Source organism: Haematobia irritans, chromosome 4, assembly GCF_050003625.1.
Source record: "Haematobia irritans isolate KBUSLIRL chromosome 4, ASM5000362v1, whole genome shotgun sequence".
Classification (NCBI taxonomy): Eukaryota; Metazoa; Arthropoda; class Insecta; order Diptera; family Muscidae; genus Haematobia; species Haematobia irritans.
In genome coordinates, this window is record NC_134400.1 from 45,367,508 (window position 1) to 45,391,723 (window position 24,216).

The 24,216-nt window shown below is 31.5% G+C and overlaps 2 protein-coding genes across 5 annotated transcripts in view; both read left to right on the forward strand.

The window, feature by feature from the left end:
• nuf (rab11 family-interacting protein nuf) overlaps nt 1-24,216 on the forward strand; it is a 237,837-nt gene that overhangs the window by 14,539 nt on the left and 199,082 nt on the right. The gene's annotated exons all lie outside the window — the stretch shown is intronic.
• LOC142234940 (putative chitinase 10) lies at nt 2,362-3,372 on the forward strand. The gene is made up of 2 exons (XM_075306148.1): nt 2,362-2,462; nt 2,526-3,372. The coding sequence occupies exons 1-2, from the start codon at nt 2,435-2,437 to the stop codon at nt 3,332-3,334; spliced, it is 837 nt and encodes a 278-aa protein (XP_075162263.1). The 5' UTR covers nt 2,362-2,434; the 3' UTR covers nt 3,335-3,372.

Sequence of the window (24,216 nt, forward strand, 5' to 3'; positions counted from 1 at the left end):
ACATCATGGATTCTCTTCACTTCACGTGGTACCTCAAGTATTTCTCAGTTATGTGCGAAGCACAACTTTCCATTATTATTAATCATAGATATGTATGTATGTCACATATTTCATATATTTATGTATGTCACACACTTACCTTAACGTTTGCCGTTCTTTATAACAAACCGAAAACATATATTATGGAGAGTAACTGTTTTTTTTTTGTATATCTGAAACTGCACGTGGTACATGGAGTACTCTATGAAGTTTTGTTCTCGCAACATACTTGACGTGATCACACTGATTACACTTCAATAAGAGAGAAAGAGGAAGTTGGTAGTGAAGACATCAGAGTAGCAACAAGAATTACTCGTGGCTTTTGGTGTTCATCAAAATGTGTACCAATTGTTTTGCGACTCTCAAATAGATGTACTCATGTAGCAAGTACACGTGTACTCTGCATTTACAAATGGAATTGTGGAGACCTCTATAACCTACTATTCCCATACTCAGACCGTGGGATATGCAGTTCCTACTCTGAGCTCTTCGCGGATCGTACGTTCTTACACTAAAATCTTAGGACCTAGCAAGAGGGCTACTGCAACATTTGGATCTATAGTTCCACCACTACGAAATTTGGATCTATAGTTCTCCATCTTCACACTTACAATTTTTTTTTGGTTTTTTTGCTACAAATCCCCCACAAGTATCTTAAAGTTTCAAAGATATTTGGTTCTAAATTTATTTTGCCACTGAGATCTTCCAATCTACTATCTCCGCACAGCGGGATCTACATTTACCACTCTGACATCTTAGGATCCACAGCTCCACTAGTGAGATATTTGGATCTACCCCTATAAGTATCTTAAAGTTTCAAAGATAGTTGGTTCTAAATTTCCCCCCGAATATTTCTCCTACGAAGATCTTGAAATCTACAGTTGCACGACAAAGATCTTTGGATCCAAATCTAAATTTTGCCCACTGACTTCTCATTTCAGTCAATGAGATATTAGAATTTATTTTGCCATTGAGATCTTTCAATCTACTAGCTCCGCACAGCGGGATCTACATTTCCCACTCTGACATCTTAGGATCCACAGCTCCACTAGTGGGATATTTGGATCTACAGTTCGCCCACTGCGATGTTTGGATTTCCTCCATAGAAATCTCCGGATCAACAGGTCCCCCCACTGACATCTGATGATCTTTATTTCGCCGACTGAGATAGTCGGACCTATTTTATCACTTAGGTCTTCGGATCCAGAGATTGTCGGGTCTAAAGATTCTGAGATCTTTCAATCTTCTATCCCCGCACAGTGAAATCTACACCCACCTGAGATCTTATGATCTACAGCTCCACTACTGTGATTTTCGGTCTTCTTCCGTTGCTTTACATAGAGATCTTTGGATTAACCGTTCTACCACTGCAATTTTCAAATCTACCGTTCCCACATTGGAACCGTGGGTTCTACGGTTCCAACTCTGGGATCCTTGGATCTACTATTTCAACACCAAGATCTTAGGACCTACAGCTCCCTCACCACGATGTGTAGATCTATAGTTCCCTTTAAATAGCTTCAATTTTACAGTTCGACCACTCAGGTCTATAGAGTTCCTCCATTCAGATCATCGGATCTACAGTTTACCAACTGAGATATTCGGATTCACAGTATAATCTTATGATCTACAGGCCTTCTTTGCGATTTTTGGGTTTACAGACTCCCCTACCACTCTGAAATTCAGATCTACAGTTCTCCTACAAAGATCATCAACTATTGAGTTGCCCGCAGAGATCTTCGGATCGACAGTTTTCCCACTGAGATCTTCGGATCTAACTTTTGCCCACTGAGATTTTTGGATCTGCATTTTGCCCACATTGGGACATTGGGAAATATATTACTATTGAGATGGTCGGATCGACAGATTCCCCACTGTGATCCGAAATCCAGATCCCCCGAATATACAATCGCCTTTTTTCTCCCACTGAGATCTTCGTATCAACAGTTTCCTCCACTGTGTTCTGCAACACCGTCAGGTTGGCGATAACTTCCATTGATTCCATTTGTGTATCTGCTTTGGCGTAAACTTGTTTTGTTTTTCAGTGTATATATTTTGAATACTAGCATGATAATTGATTGCCTAGAATTTGTGGTAATTGATATTTGCTCTATTAAGATGTATGAAACTTTAAGCTTATCTGTTAATGAACCTCAAATATTTGATAAATGCGAAAAAAAGACAAATACGCATATCTGTAAGTCTAGATAAAGAAATGATCGGTAATACAACGGAAATTGTTTTCTGAATACATCTGGCAAATGAAGCAAATCAATTTTGCCGTTTAAAGATTTCCAGACATTTATGTGTAGATCATTCTAAGCTGTCAAAAGTAAAAGACGTAAAAAAGGGAGGTGATCCTAAACAAAAAGTAAAAAACAATATCTCTCCAGAGATGGGATTTTATATGAAGGGATTTCAGGGTGAGCGATTGTAGTCCTCGATTAGTTTTCGGTTTAATATGTCTGTCTTGTTGTTCTTTTCAGTTTCGCTCCTTATATACCTGTTTTTAATTATATTCTGCATTAATAATGAAGCTCTCAAGCTTTCTGATTCTAAGAAGGCCCGTCAAGCGGCTATATGCGTCAATCATGCTGTGGGAGATTTTGTAGAGAATCCCTTGGATTGCAGATTGTTTTATTTATGTGGTGATAATGGTGAAGTTTTGGAAGCTTCATGTCCCTCCAATATGGCCTTTAATTCTCAGACAAGATTGTGCGATACCATTGACAATGTTCCTGAATGTAAACCAGTGGCAGTAAGGCCACCACAGACATCTACCTCGCCACCTCCCTCATCCAATCAAATCAATTCTATAGTGGCTAATGCCAATAGACGTTGCCACGATATACTTGGCCAAGAATCCGATTCTACTGCATTGGTGTTCATAGCTAATCCCACCAATTGCTATCAATATTTTATGTGCTATCACGGTCAGGCTTTGGTACAGGAATGCAGTGCAAACCTTTATTGGAATTCGAAAATTGGTAAATGTGATTTACCTTCAAATGTCCAATGCATTCCCCCGCACACCGATAATGCGGGGGAAATTTCAACAACAACTGGAGATAATCCCCCAAAGGGTGTGGATTCGGTTTGCCCCCTATACGGTCATCATATCTTCCCACATATGGAACGTTGTGATTTATTTATCTATTGTGTCAAAGGCTATGCTGTACTTCAGCAATGTCCCTTCTTTCATCATTTTGATGTGGAAAGTGGTCGTTGTCAATTACGTACGAGGGCCTTGTGTATTAAAGATTTAAATTTGAAATTTCGTAAAAATACATTTTAGAAAATTGAATATCAATTAAATGTGAATATCATAAAAAATGAGTTGCGTGTTGTTTGGTGTTTATGAACTTGTATATCTTTTTTTGGGATTCTTTATCCACTGGGGGGAATATCCTATTCCCCGAACCATTTTTATAGAAATCATTTCCATAGAAAATTTTTCAAAATTTCATTTCTATAGAAAATTTTTCAAAATTTTATTTCTATAGAAAATTTTGTTAAAATTTTATTTCTATAGAAAATTTTGTCAAAATTGTATTTCTGTAGAAAATTTTGTCAAAATTTTATTTCTATAGAAAATTTTGTCAAAATTTTATTTCTTTAGAAAATTTTGTCAAAGTTTATTTTTATAGAAAATTTTGTCAACATTTTATTTCTATAGAAAATTTTGTCAACATTTTATTTCTATAAAAAATTTTGTCAATGTTTTATTTCTATAGAAAATTTTGTCAAAATTTTTTGTCTATAGAAAATTTTGTTAATATTTTATTTCTATAGAAAATTTTGTCAAAATTGTATTTCTATAAAAAAATTTTGTCAAAGTTTTATTTCTATAGAAAATTTTGTCAAAATTTCATTTCTATAGAAAATTATGTCAAAATTTTATTTCTATAGAAATTTTTTTCAAAATTTTATGTCCATAGAAAATTTTGTTAAAATTTTATTTCTATAGAAAATTTTGTCAAAATTGTATTTCTATAGAAAATTTTGTCAAAATTGTATTTCTATAGAAAATTTTGTCAAAATTGTATTTCTATAGAAAATTTTGTTAAAATTTTATTTCTATAGAAAATTTTGTCAAAGTTTTATTTCTATAGAAAATTTTGTCAAAATTTTATTTCTATAGAAAATTTTGTCAAAATTTTATTTCTATAGAAAATTTTGTCAAAATTTTATGTTTATAGAAAATTTTGTTAAAATTTTATTTCTATAGAAAATTTTGTCAAAGTTTTATTTCTATAGAAAATTTTGTCAAAGTTTTATTTCTATAGAAAATTTTGTCAAAATTTTATTTCTATAGAAAATTTTGTCAAAATTTTATTTCTATAGAAAATTTGGTCAAAATTTTATTTCTATAGAAAATTTTGTCAAAATTTTATTTCTATAGAAGGTTAGGTTAGGTTAAAGTGGCAGCCCGATTAAGATTCAGGCTCACTTAGACTATTCAGTCCATTGTGATACCACATTAACTAAAAGTACCCATTACATATGGGCACTTCTAGTTTTAACCGCTGAACCTTCTTGATTATTTTTCTTTGTTGAACCAACCAGATTGTTCCAAAAACAGTAGCAGACTGCTTAAGTTAACGTTTTCCAGATCCGCCAGTAATCTGAAGCTATATGCTCCTAAAAGTTGCTTGCGCTTTACACAAAATGCAGGACACTCACACAAGAGGTGTTTAATTGATTCTTTTTCCTCCGCATCATGACAGCTCATACAATAGTCATTATACTTCGCGCCAATAGTTTTTGCAAAATCGCCTATCAGGCAGCGACCCGTTATAGCAGATATCAGGAGTGATATCTGACGTCTCGAGAACATTAGCATATCTAGTGTGCGGTTTAAGTTGAAATGGGGCCATATTTGCTTGGTGTCGTTACAACCCTTGCAATTCTCCCATCGAACATTTGCCATCATAACAGCCTTCTCACGCAGCATGAGCTTGCAGGTAGCTAGGGGCATACCAACAAATTCTAGTTCCCCTGGAATATGTAAGGTAGTCCCTAGCCTTGCCAACTCATCCGCTTCGCAGTTCCCCGGTATGTTCCTATGGCCAGGCACCCATATTAGGTGAATATTGTACTGCTCAGCCATCTCATTGAGAGATTTGCGGCAGTCGATGGCCGTTTTCGAGTTGAGGAACACAGAGTCCAAGGATTTTATTGCAGGTTGACTGTCTGAGTATATATTAATGCCCACATTTTTTGGAACATTACTTCTCAGCCAATTCGCCACCTCTCTTATTGCTAATATTTCAGCCTGAAAAACACTACAGTGTTTAGGTAATCTTTTCGCTATTCGAAGTTCCAGATCATTAGAATATACTCCGAACCCCACTTGTCCATCCAATTTGGAGCCATCAGTGTAGAAATCTATATATTCTTTATTCCCCGGGGTCTGTGTGCACCACGCCTCACTGTTGGGGATTAGAGTCTCAAACTTTTTGTCGAAAAGTGGACTCGCCAAAGTGTAATCCACTACGTTAGGCACATCTGGCATTATTTTGAGGACAGAACTGTGACCGTAACCTTTTTCCGACCACAGCGATAGTTCGCGCAACCGCACAGCCGTTGTTGCAGCTGACTGTTTGACCAAAATGTCTAAAGGCAATAGATGCAGCACGACATTAAGGGAATTTGTTCCTGTCTTGCTGAATGCGCCTGAAATACACAAACACGCCATACGCTGAACTTTATCTAAACAAGTCGGTTTCTGAAGTGCCGGCCACCAGACTACAACACCATATAGCATTATAGGTCTAACCACTGCCGTGTATAGCCAATGCACAATTTTTGGTTTCAGTCCCCACTTTTTTCCTATTGCCTTTTTGCACGAGTACAAAGCTACAGTTGCCTTTCTCGCCCTTTCTTCAATATTAAGCTTAAAGTTCAGCTTCCTGTCCAAAATAACGCCAAGGTATTTTGCACATTCACCAAAGGGAATTTCAATACCCCATAAGGAAATAGGCCTAACCGTGGGAGTTTTGCGATCGTTGCAGTACATGACTAATTCTGTCTTTGCAGGATTTACCCCAAGACCATTGTCTTTCGCCCATTTCTCAGTCATCCGGAGGGCCCTCTGAATAATATCTCTGATTGTGGATGGGAATTTTCCCCTGACTGCCAGAGCCACATCATCTGCGTATGCCACCACTTTTATCCTTTCTTTTTCTAGAGTAACCAGAAGGCTATTTATAGCAACATTCCAAAGAAGAGGTGATAGAACTCCTCCTTGGGGAGTGCCTCTGTTCACATACCTTTGTATGTTTGCTTGTCCTAGTGTGGCTGAAATACGTCTCTTCATTAGCAGTTCGTCTAACAGCCTGAGTATACATGGATCAACATTCAGAGTTGTCAGTCCATTTAATATCGAGCTCGGATGGACATTATTGAACGCCCCTTCGATGTCTAGAAACGCCACGATTGTGTATTCTTTGACAGATAGTGAGCTTTCAATAAAGCTGACTAGTTCATGTAGTGCGGTCTCAGTAGACCTGCCCTTCGAGTATGCATGCTGTCCTTTCGAGAACAACCTTGAATCGATGCTAGTTCTAAGATAAATATCTATCATCCTCTCCAGAGTCTTAAGTAGGAATGAGGATAAGCTGATTGGTCGGAAATCCTTCGCCCTCGAGTGAGAGGCTTTTCCCGCTTTAGGTATGAAAACGACTTTTGTTTCCCTCCACTTTCCTGGGATATATGATAAGTTGATACATCCTTTATATATCACTGACAACCAGGGGATAATTTTGTCAGTTACAGCTTGTAACTCCGCCGGAGTAATTCCATCAGGTCCGGGGGATTTGAATGGTCCAAAGCTATTTAGCGCCCATCTTATTCTAGTTTCCGATACAATTTCTTCGACAGGAAACGACCGCTGAGCAACTGTGGCACCGCCAGTACATGGTTCAACCGTCTGATTTCCAGGAAAATGTGTGTCCAATAGTACCTCCAGCGTCTCCTCACTGGACGTTGTCCAATTTCCCTCCGATGTTTTAATGAAACCTGGAGCGGAGTTGGTGGATGCTAGAACCTTCCGTAGTCTGGAAGCCTCGGACGTATTCTCAATACTGTTGCAGTAGTCATTCCAAGAGTTATGTTGAGCTTTTCTCAGTTCTCGCTTGTATCCTCTCAGATTCCTCTTGTAAGCGTCCCAGTCCTCAGGGGCTCTGGTGGACTTTGCCTTGTTAAAGAGCTTCCTGCAGGATTTCCTCATATTACTTAATTCCGTAGACCACCATGGTGGTCGATGTTTCCCCCTTGGCTTTCCTCTAGGGCATGCAGCTTTCAGTGAGATGTTGAAGGCCTTAGTAATCCGCTCCACTGCGTGTTCGATATCTTGCACATTTCTCATATTTGTCTCTGTTATTTCCGGTATCATCATATTGAACGATTCCCTACCTTTCCTAACATTTGGCGAAAATATGGTCTTGGTGATATGAACATCAAATTTGAAACTGATGTAGCGATGATCTGAGAAGCTGTGTTCACTTAAAACATGCCACTCAGATATCATTTCATTCAGTTCTTGCGAGGCCAAGGTGATGTCCAAAACCTCTTGCCTGTTTTTAGTGACAAAGGTTGGGGCATCTCCCTTGTTGCAAACTACCAGATTAGTACGCAAAATAAACTCTATTAGCGACTCTCCCCTTGCATTAGTATCACTACTTCCCCATATACTATGATGCGCATTCGCATCGCATCCCATTATGAGTTTCGTCTTTGTTTTCAGTGACTCCTCAACTAAGGTCTTAACGGCACATGGAGGCATCTCCCTGTCATGTCCCATATAGACCGAAGATACCCAATATTTGCATTTGGCTATTTCTAAATTGGCAACGACAGTGTCTGCATTGCACATTGAAGGAAGCAGAAACAAGTTAAGCTCGTTTTTAGCAATTATACAGGCTCGAATTACATCATTACCAGTATACTGCAATAGTTTGAACCCCGGAGTACTTAATTCACATATTTTGTTTCTATAAACATATGGTTCTTGAATAAGAACTATGTCTATGTCCCCTTTCATTAGGAGAACTTTTAAGGCAGCACATGCAGCCTTACAATGATGAAGATTTATCTGGAGGATCCGTAGGACCATCGAGATTTTCAACAACCGTCACATCAGCCGCTTCAATCGAGTCATCAAGAATGTCCTCTTCAGAGATATCGGTGACTCTCGCAATAACCATAGGTTCGACTTTGGTGAGTTCTGAGGCAATAGAAGCCTCCTCACGCATACGGTATCTATCCATGTCTTCAACTTTGGTATCTCCCTCGACTTCGCAAGAGGATCCGCTTACTTCTGATTCAGACAGAGGCTTGTCCATTTCTGAATCCTTTAGCTGATCGTTTTTATACACCTTCATTTGGATATAATGAAAGCCATAACATACACGGCCCTGGGACTTTGCCAGATGTGGCAAAGACTGAGTGTTCAATATAAACACTGCATGCCGTCTTGGTCCATCCACTTCATCCAAACGGCCAACCTTCCAATCAGCTGTTGGAAGATCTGGATTGCATCGTTTCAGTCTATTTAAAATAGATTCAGGGTCAGAAGGGTTTGCAGGTATCCAGGCATGTGCTCTAGGTCTAGCCGGTATGTCTTTCTTCTCGACTAACTCTAGAGCAGCTCCTTCCCAAACTTCACCAATTAGTATCAGAGCAGCTTTAAAACATTCTATAGACCTCTGGTCCTCAAATGCGACTAGCTTAAATCGTCCTTGATACCAACCAGCCTCTTGGTGTCGAGGATCTGGGCCGGGAAACTTTTCCAGCACCTGTGAGTAGACGACAGACAGAGCATTCTCAATTTCCCCCCATTTTTGCTTTGGAACCATACCGTCCAATGCTCCTTTATTAATGATAGCCATCACAAGGCTATCTTTAGCAACTGAGGCAAACGATCTTTGATCCCTTTTGGAGGATGGCAGCTCATCCGGCGATCGTTCCCTTTTTCCAGTCTCAAGAATTCCTTGAGCCCATTTTAAGGAATCGCTTTGTTTAGCCGACAGCGTGCTTGGGTCGACTGATCCTAACTTCTTTAGGATAAACAAAGCATTTCTGCGTTCCTTGAATCTCTTTCGTGAGGGATTACCTCCTTTTGATGTCGTTACCTTAGAAAAAGTTCGACTTGTCAGAGTGTCGCCACCTGTCGACCCGTCTACAGGTCGACTAATTGGGCCTAACTCTTGGTCATTGCCCAGATTTATAACTCCAGTCGATACCCGTCCACTGGGCCCTGAAGTTAGCAACCCAGTGGATGACTTGGAATTTCGCTGCATGGTGGCTTAATATCCCACCACACTTGAAATTCGTAGTAGGTACCTATTACGATGAGTTTATCCGCTATTGAAAAACACGTCCGTTCCGTTCGACGGTTGAATAATAATTTCTATAGAAAATTTTGTCAAAATTTTATTTCTATAGAAAATTTTGTTAAAAATTTATTTCTTTAGAAAATTTTGTCAACATTTTATTTCTATAGAAAATTTTGTCAAAAATTTATTTCTTTGGAAAATTTTGTCAAAATTTTATTTCTATAGAAAATTTTGTCAAAATTTTATTTCTATAGAAAATTTTGTCAACATTTTATTTCTATAGAAAATTTTGTCAAAATTTTATTTCTTCTACAGTAGAATTTTACCTTTTAATTAATTAATTTTTTGATTAAAAATTTTGTTTCAAATAGTTACAGTTCCGTTAACTAACGAACTTTTAAACCGTATTATGGACATTGCTGTCATCTTGCCTATATATTTTATTCCATACGCCAGTTAAGAACTTAACTGCCGAAGATTTTTCAGTTAAAGTTAACCAGAGAGAAGATGTTTGGAATTTACTTTCTGTTAACTGGCAGTTAAAGCCAAATGGAGCTACATGAAAGTGTCCGTAAGTCAGTTAAGAAAGTAATTGAAAATAGTTACGTTTTCAATAAAAAACAATTAATTGAGTTTTTGTGTGTCGGAATTTTTGGCTGTAAAAAGTCATACACGCAAAAAAATAATTCTTTCCTCCCAAACGAAATTTTAGACAAACAAAGTTCGTTTCTCATTTGCTTTTCGTTGAAAGGAAGTGTACTGGGAAGAAAAGTATATACTTTTTGTGATAAACGTTTATTCTTTTCCAGGATGTAAAAACAATTTCATAAAGACTACCTCAAAAAAATATTTTTCTAGCTAATTGCATTTTTCCTCACATCTTTCTCACTTCCACGAAGTTTTTTAGTTATTAGCACCTTTTTCTGTAATACAAACAATGTAGAAGAAATTATACGATTTTATAAATTTAAAATTTTTTTACCTTTCGCCTGGACGGAGAATCGAACAGCGGACCATGCAATTTGTAAGCCAACACACTATCCACTGAGCTATGTAGCCGTTATTGTCATCAATAGACAATAACCCATATAAGTTATATTTATATAGCATAGCTTGCGGCGCCCACGAGCCGATTAAACAAAGTTTATTTAAAAGAAAATTACATTTAGTAGGGCACCGTGGAGCAGTGGTTGCTACGTCCGACTTGCATGCCAAGGGTCGTGGGTTCGATCCCTGCTTCGACCAAAGTTTTTTTTTACATATATACCAGATAGGGTCGGAAGATTCCAAAAAAATGTTCAACATTACATTCTACTATACTAAATTTTTACTATGAACTGTAAAATGTGTCTTATTGAAGACCTAAAGTCAGAAAAGAACAGTGTTTGATATAAACGAAATGGACTGTGTTGTTGGTTTAAAAATAACATTTTTATTGAAAAAATAAAAATTTTGTAACAAACGAATTTTTTTGGTGATAAAAGTGTATACTTTTCGAAGCAATTCAAAAATCTCTAACAAAAGAAAAACGTTTTCGGTACACGTTTTCCAAACGTTTTTTTTCTTTGCGTGTAGAAGTCACTTTCTCGCTAAATTTTGTACTCAATTCCTAAGCCCATCTATATCTGAGTGCCGACCAACACTAACATTCACCATTGCCTATTTAATTTGTTAAGAGTACCCCACAGTCGATTCCAGTAGACTTTAGCTCTTTCCGCATTTATTTATTTTCTTAGATTTTCAATGTTTTTCCCCTAGCTTAGTTTTTTTCTACCAACATTTGTAATTTTTTCTTAGTTTATACAAAGGTTTGCGATATCTCCCATTGGTACTTCAGCAAACGAGTTGACTGTAGGCTGGTAGACATTGTTTTCATCAGATTGGCGGCATCCACCACAAGTTTTTTCCAAAAGAAATTTTGTAACCATATCTGGTTTGTAAAAGACAAACAAAAAATCTCATTGTTATATTGGTAATAAAGAAATATTGCTGCTGATGGAGTAATCAGGTCTTATTACAGTAATACACAAAAAAAAAACGTAAAGCAATGGCACCAACTTTTATGGAGCAAACATAATGAAGAGTTTTAAGAGTTATATTCACAGGAAAATATGAACAGTATTTTGGAAATTTAAATTGTAATTAATTTTGAAAATATGTTCAATTAAATATTAATTGATGTGAGAGATTTGTTTCTATAAAAAATTTTGTCAACATTTTATTTCTATAGAAAATTTTGTCCAAATTTTATTTCTATAGAAGATTTTGTGAAAATTTAATTTCTAAAGAAAATTTTGTCAAAATTTTATTTCTATAGAAAATTTTGTTAAAATTTTATTTCTATAGAAAATTTTGTCAAAATTTTATTTCTATAGAACATTTTGTCAAAATTTTATTTCTATAGAAAATTTTGTCAAAATTGTATTTCTATAGAAAATATTGTCAAAATTTTGTAAAAATTTCTATAGAAAATTTTGTAAAAATCTCCCAATTGGGGCAACTGTGATCACTGGTCAGTAGTCCGTAAGAAAACAGTGACCGAGCGTGAGGTCCGGTGCCTTATTATGATGAACGAACCTAGTTGTTTGCTTCTGTTTTTCTTACTTCAGTTGCCAAAAATTAGTTCTGCACGATTCCCAAAACGAAAATGAATCATAAGAAATGTGAATGTGTTTGTTAAGGATGTAAGGACATTTGATACACTTCGGTCTGATTGATAGGACACACATCCTGTTTGTATTCATCCTTCTCAGTCCTTTCACACATCCTTATTCGCTCTTGTCTTTACTTAATACCTAACTCAGGAACATTTTTAAAACGTGTCCTTAAAAACATTCTACAGTTAAACACAAAAAACTAAATAAACAATAATTGCCTTAAAGTGATCTCCATGTATTCTTTTTCGGACGAACGTAAACTCCTCGAACATGTGTTCGGTGCATGTGACATTTAAGGTTTGTTGAGGATTTGGGTTGTTTATTCCTTTCTGTAGACTGCCACATCCTCCTGCTGTTTTGAAGTGTCACCATAGAGTTATCCTTCTTTGGCATATCCTTGCATGTCGGCTCCTATGGCTGACTTCTTCTTTAGTTTACTTTATCTACAACACGAATATGTTATTAAGTGAGTCAAGGTTAAACCATATTTGGGGTTTTGTGCCATACTCGTAGAAATAAAGACAGCATAATGAAAAAGAGTATTTTCTTATTAAATGTTATATAAAATTTAATAAAAATTAGTAATTTAAATAACTTTAAATCTTATTAGCTTCTAAGCCAAGGATTATAACACATCCAGGGACTCTGTATTAGTTTTTTTACACTCCCAATGACATTAGAGCCATACTAATTTTTAAAAAAGTGAAAATAAATGTTTTCTACCAAAACTAAAATTTTGAGAAAATTTTCTATAGAAATAAAAATTTGACAAACTGTTCTATAGAAATAAAATTTTAAGAAAATTTTCCATAAAAATAAAATTTTGACAAAAATTTCTGTAGAAATTTTTGACAAAATATGAAATTTTGGACAAAATTTTCTATAGAAATAAAATGTTGACAAAATTTTCTATAGAAATAAAATATTGACAATATTTGCTATAGTAATAAAATTTTGACTAAATTTTCGATAGAAATAAAATTTCGACCAATTTTCCTATAGAAATAAAATTTTGACAAAATTGTCTGCAGAAATAAAATGTTGACAAAATTTTTTATAGAAATAAAATATTGACAAAATTATCTATAGAAATAAAATGTTGACAATATTTTTTATAGAAATAAAATTTTGACAAAATTTTCTATAGAAATAACATTTTGACAAAATTGTCTATAGAAATAAAATTTTGATAAAATTGCCTATAGAAATAAAATTTTAACAAAATTTTTTATAGAAATAGACAAAATTTTATATAGAAATAAAATTTTGTAAAAATTTTCTATAGAAATAAAATGTTGCCAAAATTGTCTATAGAAATAACATTTTGAGAAAATTTTCTATAGAAATAAAATGTTGACAAAATTTTGAGAAAATTTTCTATAGAAATAAAATGTTGACAAAAGTTTCTATAGAAATAAAATTTTGGCAAAATTTTCTATAGAAATAAGATTTTGACAAAATCGTCTATAGAAATAAAATTTTAACAAAATTGCCTACAGAAATAAAATTGTGGCAAAATTTTCTTTAGAAATAAAATTTTGAGAAAATTTTCTATAGATATACAATTTTGAGAAAATAAAAATGTTCACAAAATTTTTTACAGAAATAAAATTTTGACAAAATTTTTATAAAAATTAAATTTTGAGAAAATTTTCTATAGAAATAAAATTTTGAGAAAATTTTCTATAGAAATAAAATTTTGAGAAAATTTTCTATACAAATAAAATGTTGACAAAAGTTTCTATAGAAGATTTTGTCAAAATTTTCTATAGAAACACAATTTTGTCAAAATTGTCTATAGAAATAAAATTTTGGCAAAATTTGTCAACATTTTCTATAGAAATAAAATTTTGGCAAAATTTTCAATAGAAATAAGATTTTGCCAAAATTGTCTATAGAAATAAAATTTTAACAAAATTGCCTACAGAAATAAAATTGTGACAAAATTTTCTTTAGAAATAAAATTTTGAGAAAATGTTCTATAGAAATAAAATGTTGACAAAAATTTTTATAGAAATAAAATATTGACAAAATTTTCTATACAAATAAAATGTTGACAAAATTTTCTATAGAAATAAAATGTTGACAAAAGTGTCTATAGAAATAAAATTTTGACAAAAGTTTCTGCAGAATAAAAATTTTGAGAAAATATTCTGTAGAACTAAAATTTTGACAAAATTTTCTACAGAAATAAAATTTTGACAAAATAAAAATTAAATTTTGAGAAAATTGTCTATAGAAATAAAATACAAAATTTCTATAGAATAAAATTTTGACAAAATTTTCTATTGTATGTTAATAAAATTTATACAAATTTTCCTATTGAAATAAATTTTAACAAACATTTCTGTTGACTTCGAATTTCAGCACCACCCAGAATATGTACACTTTATGGGGTCTGGAACCAATATGTGTTACAAACGGAAAAACAAATTTAATATAAAAAATAACAGTGAAATTTTCAATGCGAACATCGAATATATTGCATTTATAATGAAAAAAAAAAATAATTCAGTTATTAGATCCGTTTGCATTATTTTCTGTAAAAAAATTGCCTAATTTTTCTCTCTCTCTCGCGACTTATTTCTGACTCTCTTCTTTTTTGGAGTTTTGGAGTACCCATTCCAGTAGACACTAAGGGGCTTGGCTTATTTCGCAGCGATTCAAAGCAATTTAGAGTCAATCAAATGATTTCAAACTTCACGGTGTATGGATGCCAATAAATTACATGTTTTTCATGTAGCTGGTTAGTAAAAGATTAGTTCACTTAATAGTGTCGTTTCATTTGAGTTTTCACTTTTCCTCAGGGTCTAGAAACTATAAATTTTCTTCACGTTTGTCAATGTCTTGGTGGCTCCTAAAATCAATTTTTTTTTGGTTTGGCTTTTCTTTTCTCTGTTCTTATGGGGAGTGGTGGGAGAAACCATAACGTGGATAAATATTTCCATTTGGACAAGTTACAGTCTAGGTAGTCAGTCCGACCGGCATGACTCGCTCAACCTACACCCGCTTTCCTCATACACAAAAGTGTATTTATTGCTTTTGGATAGGGAAAAACGGCAAAACAACAAATTCCAAAAAGAACTGAAAAATTGTCATGACTTCTTTGGACTAAAAATAAATAGACTTTGTTTTAGACTATGATGTTGGTGGCGGTGGTGTTTTCACATTTGGATTTATTTCTTAATTTTTTTCATAGTCATTTTGTAATTTACACTGAGCAAATTGTATTGTATTTGATTCACATTCTCCACCAGTGGAAGGTAAACTTATCCTGTCATCACGTTTATAAAATGCAGACATATTCATACATATTTACAGGTATTTTGTTTTAAGTTTTTCCATATAGGCAATGGGAATTTCTCTCTAAAGTGAAAACTTCCAAAAGAATACTAAAAAATTTTTACGGTGTATTGGAAACAAAGTCATACGAATACAACCTAAATATTGAGATACACCAGACCAGGAGTAAATCAAGTTGATGTCACTGACAATTTCTTGGTGCAATTTGCAATTTTGTGATTGTGACAGTTTTCGATGTTCACATGGCCACTTTCAATGATGGCATAGACAGAGGGGTACGACCGTGTTATTGGGAATGATAAATATTCCCATTACCACCATCCTTTCAATTAACATGTCATGGATATTTTATGCTATACACAAACTAAGGCCTTTGATCGAACCACAAAGTTTTTGGAGTATGGAGTATTCTTTCCCCTCGTATTTTCCGGTTAATGGAGATTCCAAAAATTCCGTGAATTGGTAGAAATGATCATTTGTAGGGATGGGGATTGAAAAGTCGATTTATCCATTTTTATACCCTAAACCACATAGTGGTCAGGGTATAATAAGTTTGATCGGCCAAAAAATGTGCCTACCAGAAATATTGATTTTAGACCCCATAATACCGATCGACTCAGAATCACCTCCTGAGTCGATCTAGCGCTTGGTGTCCGTCCGTCCGTCCGTCTGTCCATGTATTTGTTGTCCACAGGATTCCGGTCGCAATTATTAACCGATTTTGATGAAATTTAGTACAGGGAGTTTTTTTGGGAACAAGGACGAACCCTATTGAATTTGGAAGAAGTCGGATGAAATTTAGATATAGCTCCCATATATATGCATCGCACGATTTCGACAAATGGGGTCACGTTGCGTTTGTTTTCAAACGGATCGTCACCAAATTTGGCAAAAGGTAATCTTTTTCATCGTTCTTCAAGTCTGCAAAATTTCATCTAAATCGGTTCAGATTTAGATATAGCTCCCATATATATGTATCGCCCGATTTTCCCAATCTTATTAAAACTTGGCTTACTCTAATCTTTTATGGTACTGACAATATGTTCCAAAAATAATCGAAATCGGTTCAGATTTAGATATAGCTCCCATATATATGTATCGCCCGATTTTGCCAAATTTGGCCGTAAAACCCTTATTTATCAACCGATAGTGCTCAAAGTTGGCTAAATATAATCTTCTACACCTCTAACTGTATATGCGCAATTTCATCGAAATCGGTTCAGATTTAGATATAGCTCCCATATATATGTATCGCCCGATTTGGTCAAATTTGGCCGTAAAACCCTTATTTATCAACCGATCGTACTCAAAGTTGGCTAAATATAATCTTCTATAGCACTAACTCTATGTGCAAAATTTCATCGAAATCGGTTCAAATTTAGATATAGCTCCCATATATATGTATGACCCGATTTTGAAAACATTTCTGCTCAGATTGTGACAAGACACCCATAAACATGTACCCCCCTTTATGTTCTCCAAAACCTATACCAATGATATTCCACAAATGCTTATGTTTACTAATTCAGTAGGGGTGGTTTAGGGTATGATATAGTCGGCCCCACCCGACTTTCTACTTTACTCACTTGTTTTTTTTTTTAATTTTTAAAAAGACGACTTTCGAGTTTTGCGATTATTGAAACGTCGACTTTTTTATTACTATTATTTGAGTATATTTATTATTTTTATTTGGATAGGAAAAATACAATACGAAGCCATAAGAAGATATGGTAGCTATTGTTCTATTTTAATTGATCCGAAATTACAAAAATTTAAGAAGTTTTGTCACCTAACAAGTATCAATATAGTAAGAATGTTCAATTTTCATGTCCTTCATCCTCAAGTTTTAATTAAATTTTAAGAAATGAAAGACGATAGTATTATCTTGCTTAAATACATCTTATCCAGACGTCGGAAGATAAGGACCACCCTGTTCCCATATTGATTTTTGTAATAATAATACCTCTTGTAACCCATAAGTACGCATTACAGATATCTCCAAGTGGCTCAACCACTTGGTGGTGTTATGTTAATTTCATGAGGAACACATGTATCTGTTGTAACAAGGCTTATAATAACCCCTAGTTAATATAATTAAATTTTCTAGTTAACACTGTTCTGATTTTGTTTTCATTTTGTCCAATCCATCCCTTGATACTCATGTTTTTCACGCAGCTAATGAAAAAAATCACTCGAGGGATTTAATAAAGAGATGTTGACAAATTTGAATTGTTTTTCTGGGGCGTATTTAATTATCTCGTATTTCCTTTGTTATTAAATCCCAATAATGATAGAATTACAGATAGAGAAGAGAGTGGAGAGAGGGAGTGAGAAATACTCTTGGTTTATCTAAAGGGGCGTTTCTAGTTAAGATTTATCCTTATTTAGATATAATGAAAACGAAAAATAAAATATTTCTATAGAAAAATTTTATTTTTTAAGAATATTTCCCAGTATTTCTACAGAAAATTTCCGAGAAATTTTTCTTCAATAGAAAAGTTATTTATAAATTTTAAATCTTTAGAAAATTTCCTAGAAATTTTAATTCTATAGAAATTTTATTAGAAAATTCCCCGAAAATTTTCTTCAATAGAAAACTTATTTCTAAATTTAAATTATATAGAAAATTTCCTAGAAACTTAAATTCTATAGAAAATTTCTTAAATAAATAGAAAACTCATTTATAAATTTTAACAAGTCTATAGAAAATTTCCCAAACACTTTTATTCTATAAAAATTTTCTAAAAATTTTAAAATTTAAATTTTTTTATATAAAAATTTTTATAAAAATTGTATTTAGGTATAAAAAGTTAATTTATATGTAGAATTTGTCGAAAGTTTATTTATATAAAATTTGTCGAAATTTTATTTCTTTAGAAAAATTTGTCGCAAAATGTACTATAAATTTTATTTCTATTAAAAAAAAAAAATAGAAATAAAATTTCTAAATAGTTTATTTCTATAAAAAAAATTCTTCAAAATTTAATTTTTTTCTATAGAAGATTTCGTTGAAATTATATTTTGTTGAAAATTTTATCACCAGTATTTCTACATAAAAATTTCTAAAAAAATGTATAAAAATTCTATAGAAAATTTCCTACTATTTAACTTCCAGAGAAAATTTTCTAGACATTTTATTTTTATAAAAAAATTAAAAAAAATGTGTTTCTATAAACTTTATGTCTACAAATTACAAGAAATTTTATTTATATATCTTTTGTATTTCTAAGAAATACATAAAAAATCCTAGACATAGAAAATGTCCTTCATATCTTATTCTTATAATAGAAACATTTCTGTTATTTATAGAATATAGAAAATTCCCAAAAAAATAAAATTGTTTTTATATAAAAGTTTCTATACTCTATACAAAATTTCATCGAAATTTTATTTGTATATAAAATTTTCTAAAAAAAAATCTATAGAAAATTTTCTAGAATTTTATTTCTATAGACATTTTTTTTTATGAAAAATTCCTAGAAATTTTATTTTAATAGACACATTTCTGGAAACTTTATGCTTTCGCAATAAAAGAAATTTTAATTCTACACGCACAGAAAAATATTTTTGGACATGGTTGCCGCATCCATTTAATGCTTATCTAGAGCATGTAATTGTCGCGAAAACCACGTATTTTGTCTTTGAAAAAATAATTTTCGAGCATAATTAAATGTATGCTATAAGCATTTAAATGGTTCTCAAATGCCTCAAACATGTTCTATTATTTAAATGATAGAATTTGAGACCATTACAGGGTCGGGAAAATCATGTACCTGACAATTCAATTTTTTGGCTTTTTGCTTGGAAAAAAATATTTTTATAGCTTACGTATAGACATGTCTAGAACCTTTACATGGCCATAAAGACCATGTACATTGTTTGCGTGACCATTTAATTTTTTTAATTTTTTTTTTGCAGCGAAAAGAATTTTATTAAAACATTGAACAGGTACACACGATTTTCATTTTACGCGTCAGTCGTGTGTTGATTGTTTCTTGGAATGGACGGAGAATACGGAATTACTGTGATTTAATTTATTTATTTATTTATTCCGAAGTGGCACGTGGTTTTATGTGAACACAAAAAAGGAAAGTGTAATTGAAAAAATGTATCTGTTTTTTGTTCTGCATTTTGCTATATGGTATAATTTATTTTTATTTGCGTTTATACATTTGATGAACACGAAGTAAATATGGAATGATTACTTATTGTTGAAATTGAACCAAAATAGAGTGCCCGTGTAAAAATGAGATATGATTGGATCGCAAAATTGGCCACTTTAGATATACTCACATATGATAAGATAAAATTAGATATAAATGTATATAATTCCATATATAACCAGATCTAACATCAGATCCAATTATATATAACGATATATATAATTATATCTATGGCATTAGATCTAGGCCAATATTGAGATCTTATCAGATCTATTTCCATAGTAATTATATATGATTTGATTTTATCATTTTTCGGGTGTGTAAAAATATTTTTACTCGGGTGTGTAAAAATATGTGATGTTTGCTTGCATGACGTAAATACAAATAAACAATGAATTAGTTTATATATAAATAAAAACAAGCAAATTAAGTTAATTTTGTGTTTTCTTTTCTCAAGTGGCGTCCTTTTTTCGACGACGAAAAAAGTTTTTTCATAAAGACCAAACATTTTAGGTTTTGACCCTGTTCTGGAACTGAGGAGCCACCGTGGTGCAATGGTTAGCTTGCCCGCCTTGCATACACAAGGTCGTGGGTTCGATTCCTGCTTCGACCGAACACCAAAAAGTTTTTCAGCGGTGGATTATCTCACCTCAGTAATGCTGGTGACATTTCTGAGGGTTTCAAAACTTCTCTAAGTGGTTTCACTGCAATGTGGAACGCCGTTCGGACTCGGCTATAAAAAGGAGGTCCCTTGTCATTGAGCTTAACATGGAATCGGGCAGCACTCAGTGATAAGAGAGAAGTTCACCAATGTGGTATCACAATGGACGGAATAGTCTAAGTGAGCCTGATACATCGGGCTGCCACCTAACCTAACCTATGTTCTGGAACTGGAAGAAAAACATTTTTGACGAATACCATAATATTTTAGACAATGGTCACAGTCTTTTGATTCAAACAAAATTCTTTTTATCAATATAATAACATTTTAGATGAGGACAATTTGGTTGCCGTGGAAGATGTTACATGGTCGCCGCAAAAATAGCTCCTCTCATATTATTTTGCTCTTCGAATATGATTGTGACAATCATGTTTCATCTCTGCGTGTTTTATTTCGAAGAAAAATTATTTTCTGTAAATTTTATTTCTATAGAAAATGGCTTAAAACTTGGATATATGTATAAAATTGTCTTCACATACAGAAAATTCCTTTCGTATTTTATTCTTACAGAAAATTTCCTATAAATGTTATTTCTTTCAAAAGTTTTTTAAAAAAATTATTTCCATATATAATTTTCTAGAAATTGTGTTTTTATAGTAAACTTCGTAGATATTTTCCTTCTATAGAACATTTCCTTGAAATATTGTTCCTATTAAAAATTTCGTCAAAATTTTATTTTTATTGTCGTCTTGATTTCACCATACGTTGACTAATCTACAAGAGTAGCCTAAGCAACAGAGGACAAGAATGTTGACCTAATTTATTTGGGACCAAATAAATTTATGGTCTATAGACAAATTCTTAAAGTTTTATTTCTACAGAAATTTTATTTACTAGAAATTTCTATAGAAATTTTATTTACTAGAAATTTCTATAGACATTTTTTTTCATTGAAAATTTCCTAAAAATTTTATTTATATAGACAATTCTTGGAAATTTTATTTCTATAGAAAAATTTGTCACAACATTTATTATAAAATTTATAAACAGATTATGGAAATAAAATTTCTATTAAAAATTTCCTAGAAATTTCATTTCTATAGAAAATCTCTACGAAATTTTATTTTGATTGCAAATTTGGCAATATTTTATTTCCATATAAAATTTTCTATAAATATATAAATTGTATTTCTATCTATAGAAAATTTTGTCGAAATTTTATTTCTATAAAAAATTTCGACGAAATTTTCTTTCTATAGAAAATTTCGTCGAAATTTTAATTTTATGGAAAATTTAGTCTAAATTTTATTTCTATAGAAAATTTTGTCGAAATTTTATTTCATTCGTTTTGTTATTATTGGTTTGTTTATTTGTTTAGAAAATTTCGTCGAAATTTTATTTCTATAGAAAATTTCGTCGAAATTTTATTTCTATAGAAAATTTTGTCGAAATTTTATTTCTATAGAAAATTTCGTCGAAATTTTATTTCTATAGAAAAGTTCGTCGAAATTTTATTTCTATAGAAAATTTCATCGAAATTTTATTTCTATAGAAAATTTCGTCGAAATTTTATTTCTATAGAAAATGTCATCGAAATTTTATTTCTATAGAAAATTTCGTCGAAATTTTATTTCTATAGAAAATTTTGTCGAAATTTTATTTCTATAGAAAATTTCGTCGAAATTTTATTTCTATAGAAAATTTCGTCGAAATTTTATTTCTATAGAAAATTTCGTCGAAATTTTATTTCTATAGAAAATTTCGTCGAAATTTTATTTCTATAGAAAATTTCGTCGAAATTTTATTTCTATAGAAAATTTCGTCGAAATTTTATTTCTATAGAAAATTTCGTCGAAATTTTATTTCTATAGAAAATTTCGTCGAAATTTTATTTCTATAGAAATTTTCGTCAAAATTTTATTTCTATAGAAAATTTCGTCGAAATTTTATTTCTATAGAAATTTTCGTCAAAATTTTATTTCTATAGAAATTTTCGTCAAAATTTTATTTCTATAGAAAATTTCGTCGAAATTTTATTTCTATAGAAATTTTCGTCAAAATTTTATTTCTATAGAAAATATATAATTTTTTAATTAACATAAATTTGTTTGGCCCTTTGACTATTACATTGAAGACTTATCATGTCTATTGTTTGTATATTTTATTATTTCGTTGTTGTTTTGTTTGGTCTGCATAAACCATTGCCAAACCCTCTCATGTTTCAACAAATGTTTGCCAGATTTCAGAAAGTGGATATTGAGGTGGTCTCTTCAATCACAATGAATATAATTTCCAGCGATGATTGAAATAATTATTTTCTGTAAATTTTATTTCTATAGAAAATGGCTTAAAACTTGGATATATGTATAAAATTGTCTTCACATACAGAAAATTCCTTTCGTATTTTATTCTTACAGAAAATTTCCTATAAATGTTATTTCTTTCAAAAGTTTTTTAAAAAAATTATTTCCATATATAATTTTCTAGAAATTGTGTTTTTATAGTAAACTTCGTAGATATTTTCCTTCTATAGAACATTTCCTTGAAATATTGTTCCTATTAAAAATTTCGTCAAAATTTTATTTTTATTGTCGTCTTGATTTCACCATACGTTGACTAATCTACAAGAGTAGCCTAAGCAACAGAGGACAAGAATGTTGACCTAATTTATTTGGGACCAAATAAATTTATGGTCTATAGACAAATTCTTAAAGTTTTATTTCTACAGAAATTTTATTTACTAGAAATTTCTATAGAAATTTTATTTACTAGAAATTTCTATAGACATTTTTTTTTCATTGAAAATTTCCTAAAAATTTTATTTATATAGACAATTCTTGGAAATTTTATTTCTATAGAAAAATTTGTCACAACATTTATTATAAAATTTATAAACAGATTATGGAAATAAAATTTCTATTAAAAATTTCCTAGAAATTTCATTTCTATAGAAAATCTCTACGAAATTTTATTTTGATTGCAAATTTGGCAATATTTTATTTCCATATAAAATTTTCTATAAATATATAAATTGTATTTCTATCTATAGAAAATTTTGTCGAAATTTTATTTCTATAAAAAATTTCGACGAAATTTTCTTTCTATAGAAAATTTCGTCGAAATTTTAATTTTATGGAAAATTTAGTCTAAATTTTATTTCTATAGAAAATTTTGTCGAAATTTTATTTCATTCGTTTTGTTATTATTGGTTTGTTTATTTCTTTAGAAAATTTCGTCGAAATTTTATTTCTATAGAAAATTTCGTCGAAATTTTATTTCTATAGAAAATTTCGTCGAAATTTTATTTCTATAGAAAATTTTGTCGAAATTTTATTTCTATAGAAAATTTCGTCGAAATTTTATTTCTATAGAAAAGTTCGTCGAAATTTTATTTCTATAGAAAATTTCATCGAAATTTTATTTCTATAGAAAATTTCGTCGAAATTTTATTTCTATAGAAAATGTCATCGAAATTTTATTTCTATAGAAAATTTCGTCGAAATTTAATTTCTATAGAAAATTTTGTCGAAATTTTATTTCTATAGAAAATTTCGTCGAAATTTTATTTCTATAGAAAATTTCGTCGAAATTTTATTTCTAAGAAATTTCGTCGAAATTTTATTTCTATAGAAAATTTCGTCGAAATTTTATTTCTATAGAAAATTTCGTCGAAATTTTATTTCTATAGAAAATTTCGTCGAAATTTTATTTCTATAGAAATTTTCGTCAAAATTTTATTTCTATAGAAAATTTCGTCGAAATTTTATTTCTATAGAAATTTTCGTCAAAATTTTATTTCTATAGAAATTTTCGACAAAATTTTATTTCTATAGAAAATTTCGTCGAAATTTTATTTCTATAGAAATTTTCGTCAAAATTTTATTTCTATAGAAAATATATAATTTTTTAATTAACATAAATTTGTTTGGCCCTTTGACTATTACATTGAAGACTTATCATGTCTATTGTTTGTATATTTTATTATTTCGTTGTTGTTTTGTTTGGTCTGCATAAACCATTGCCAAACCCTCTCATGTTTCAACAAAAGTTTGCCA

Bases quoted from the DNA above. Each gene is read 5' to 3' on its own strand.
- LOC142234940 (XM_075306148.1), top strand. From the start codon at position 2,435: ATGGGATTTTATATGAAGGGATTTCAGG. The intron at 2,463-2,525 runs GTGAGCGATTGT...TGTTCTTTTCAG, and splicing joins TTATATGAAGGGATTTCAGG to TTTCGCTCCTTATATACCTG.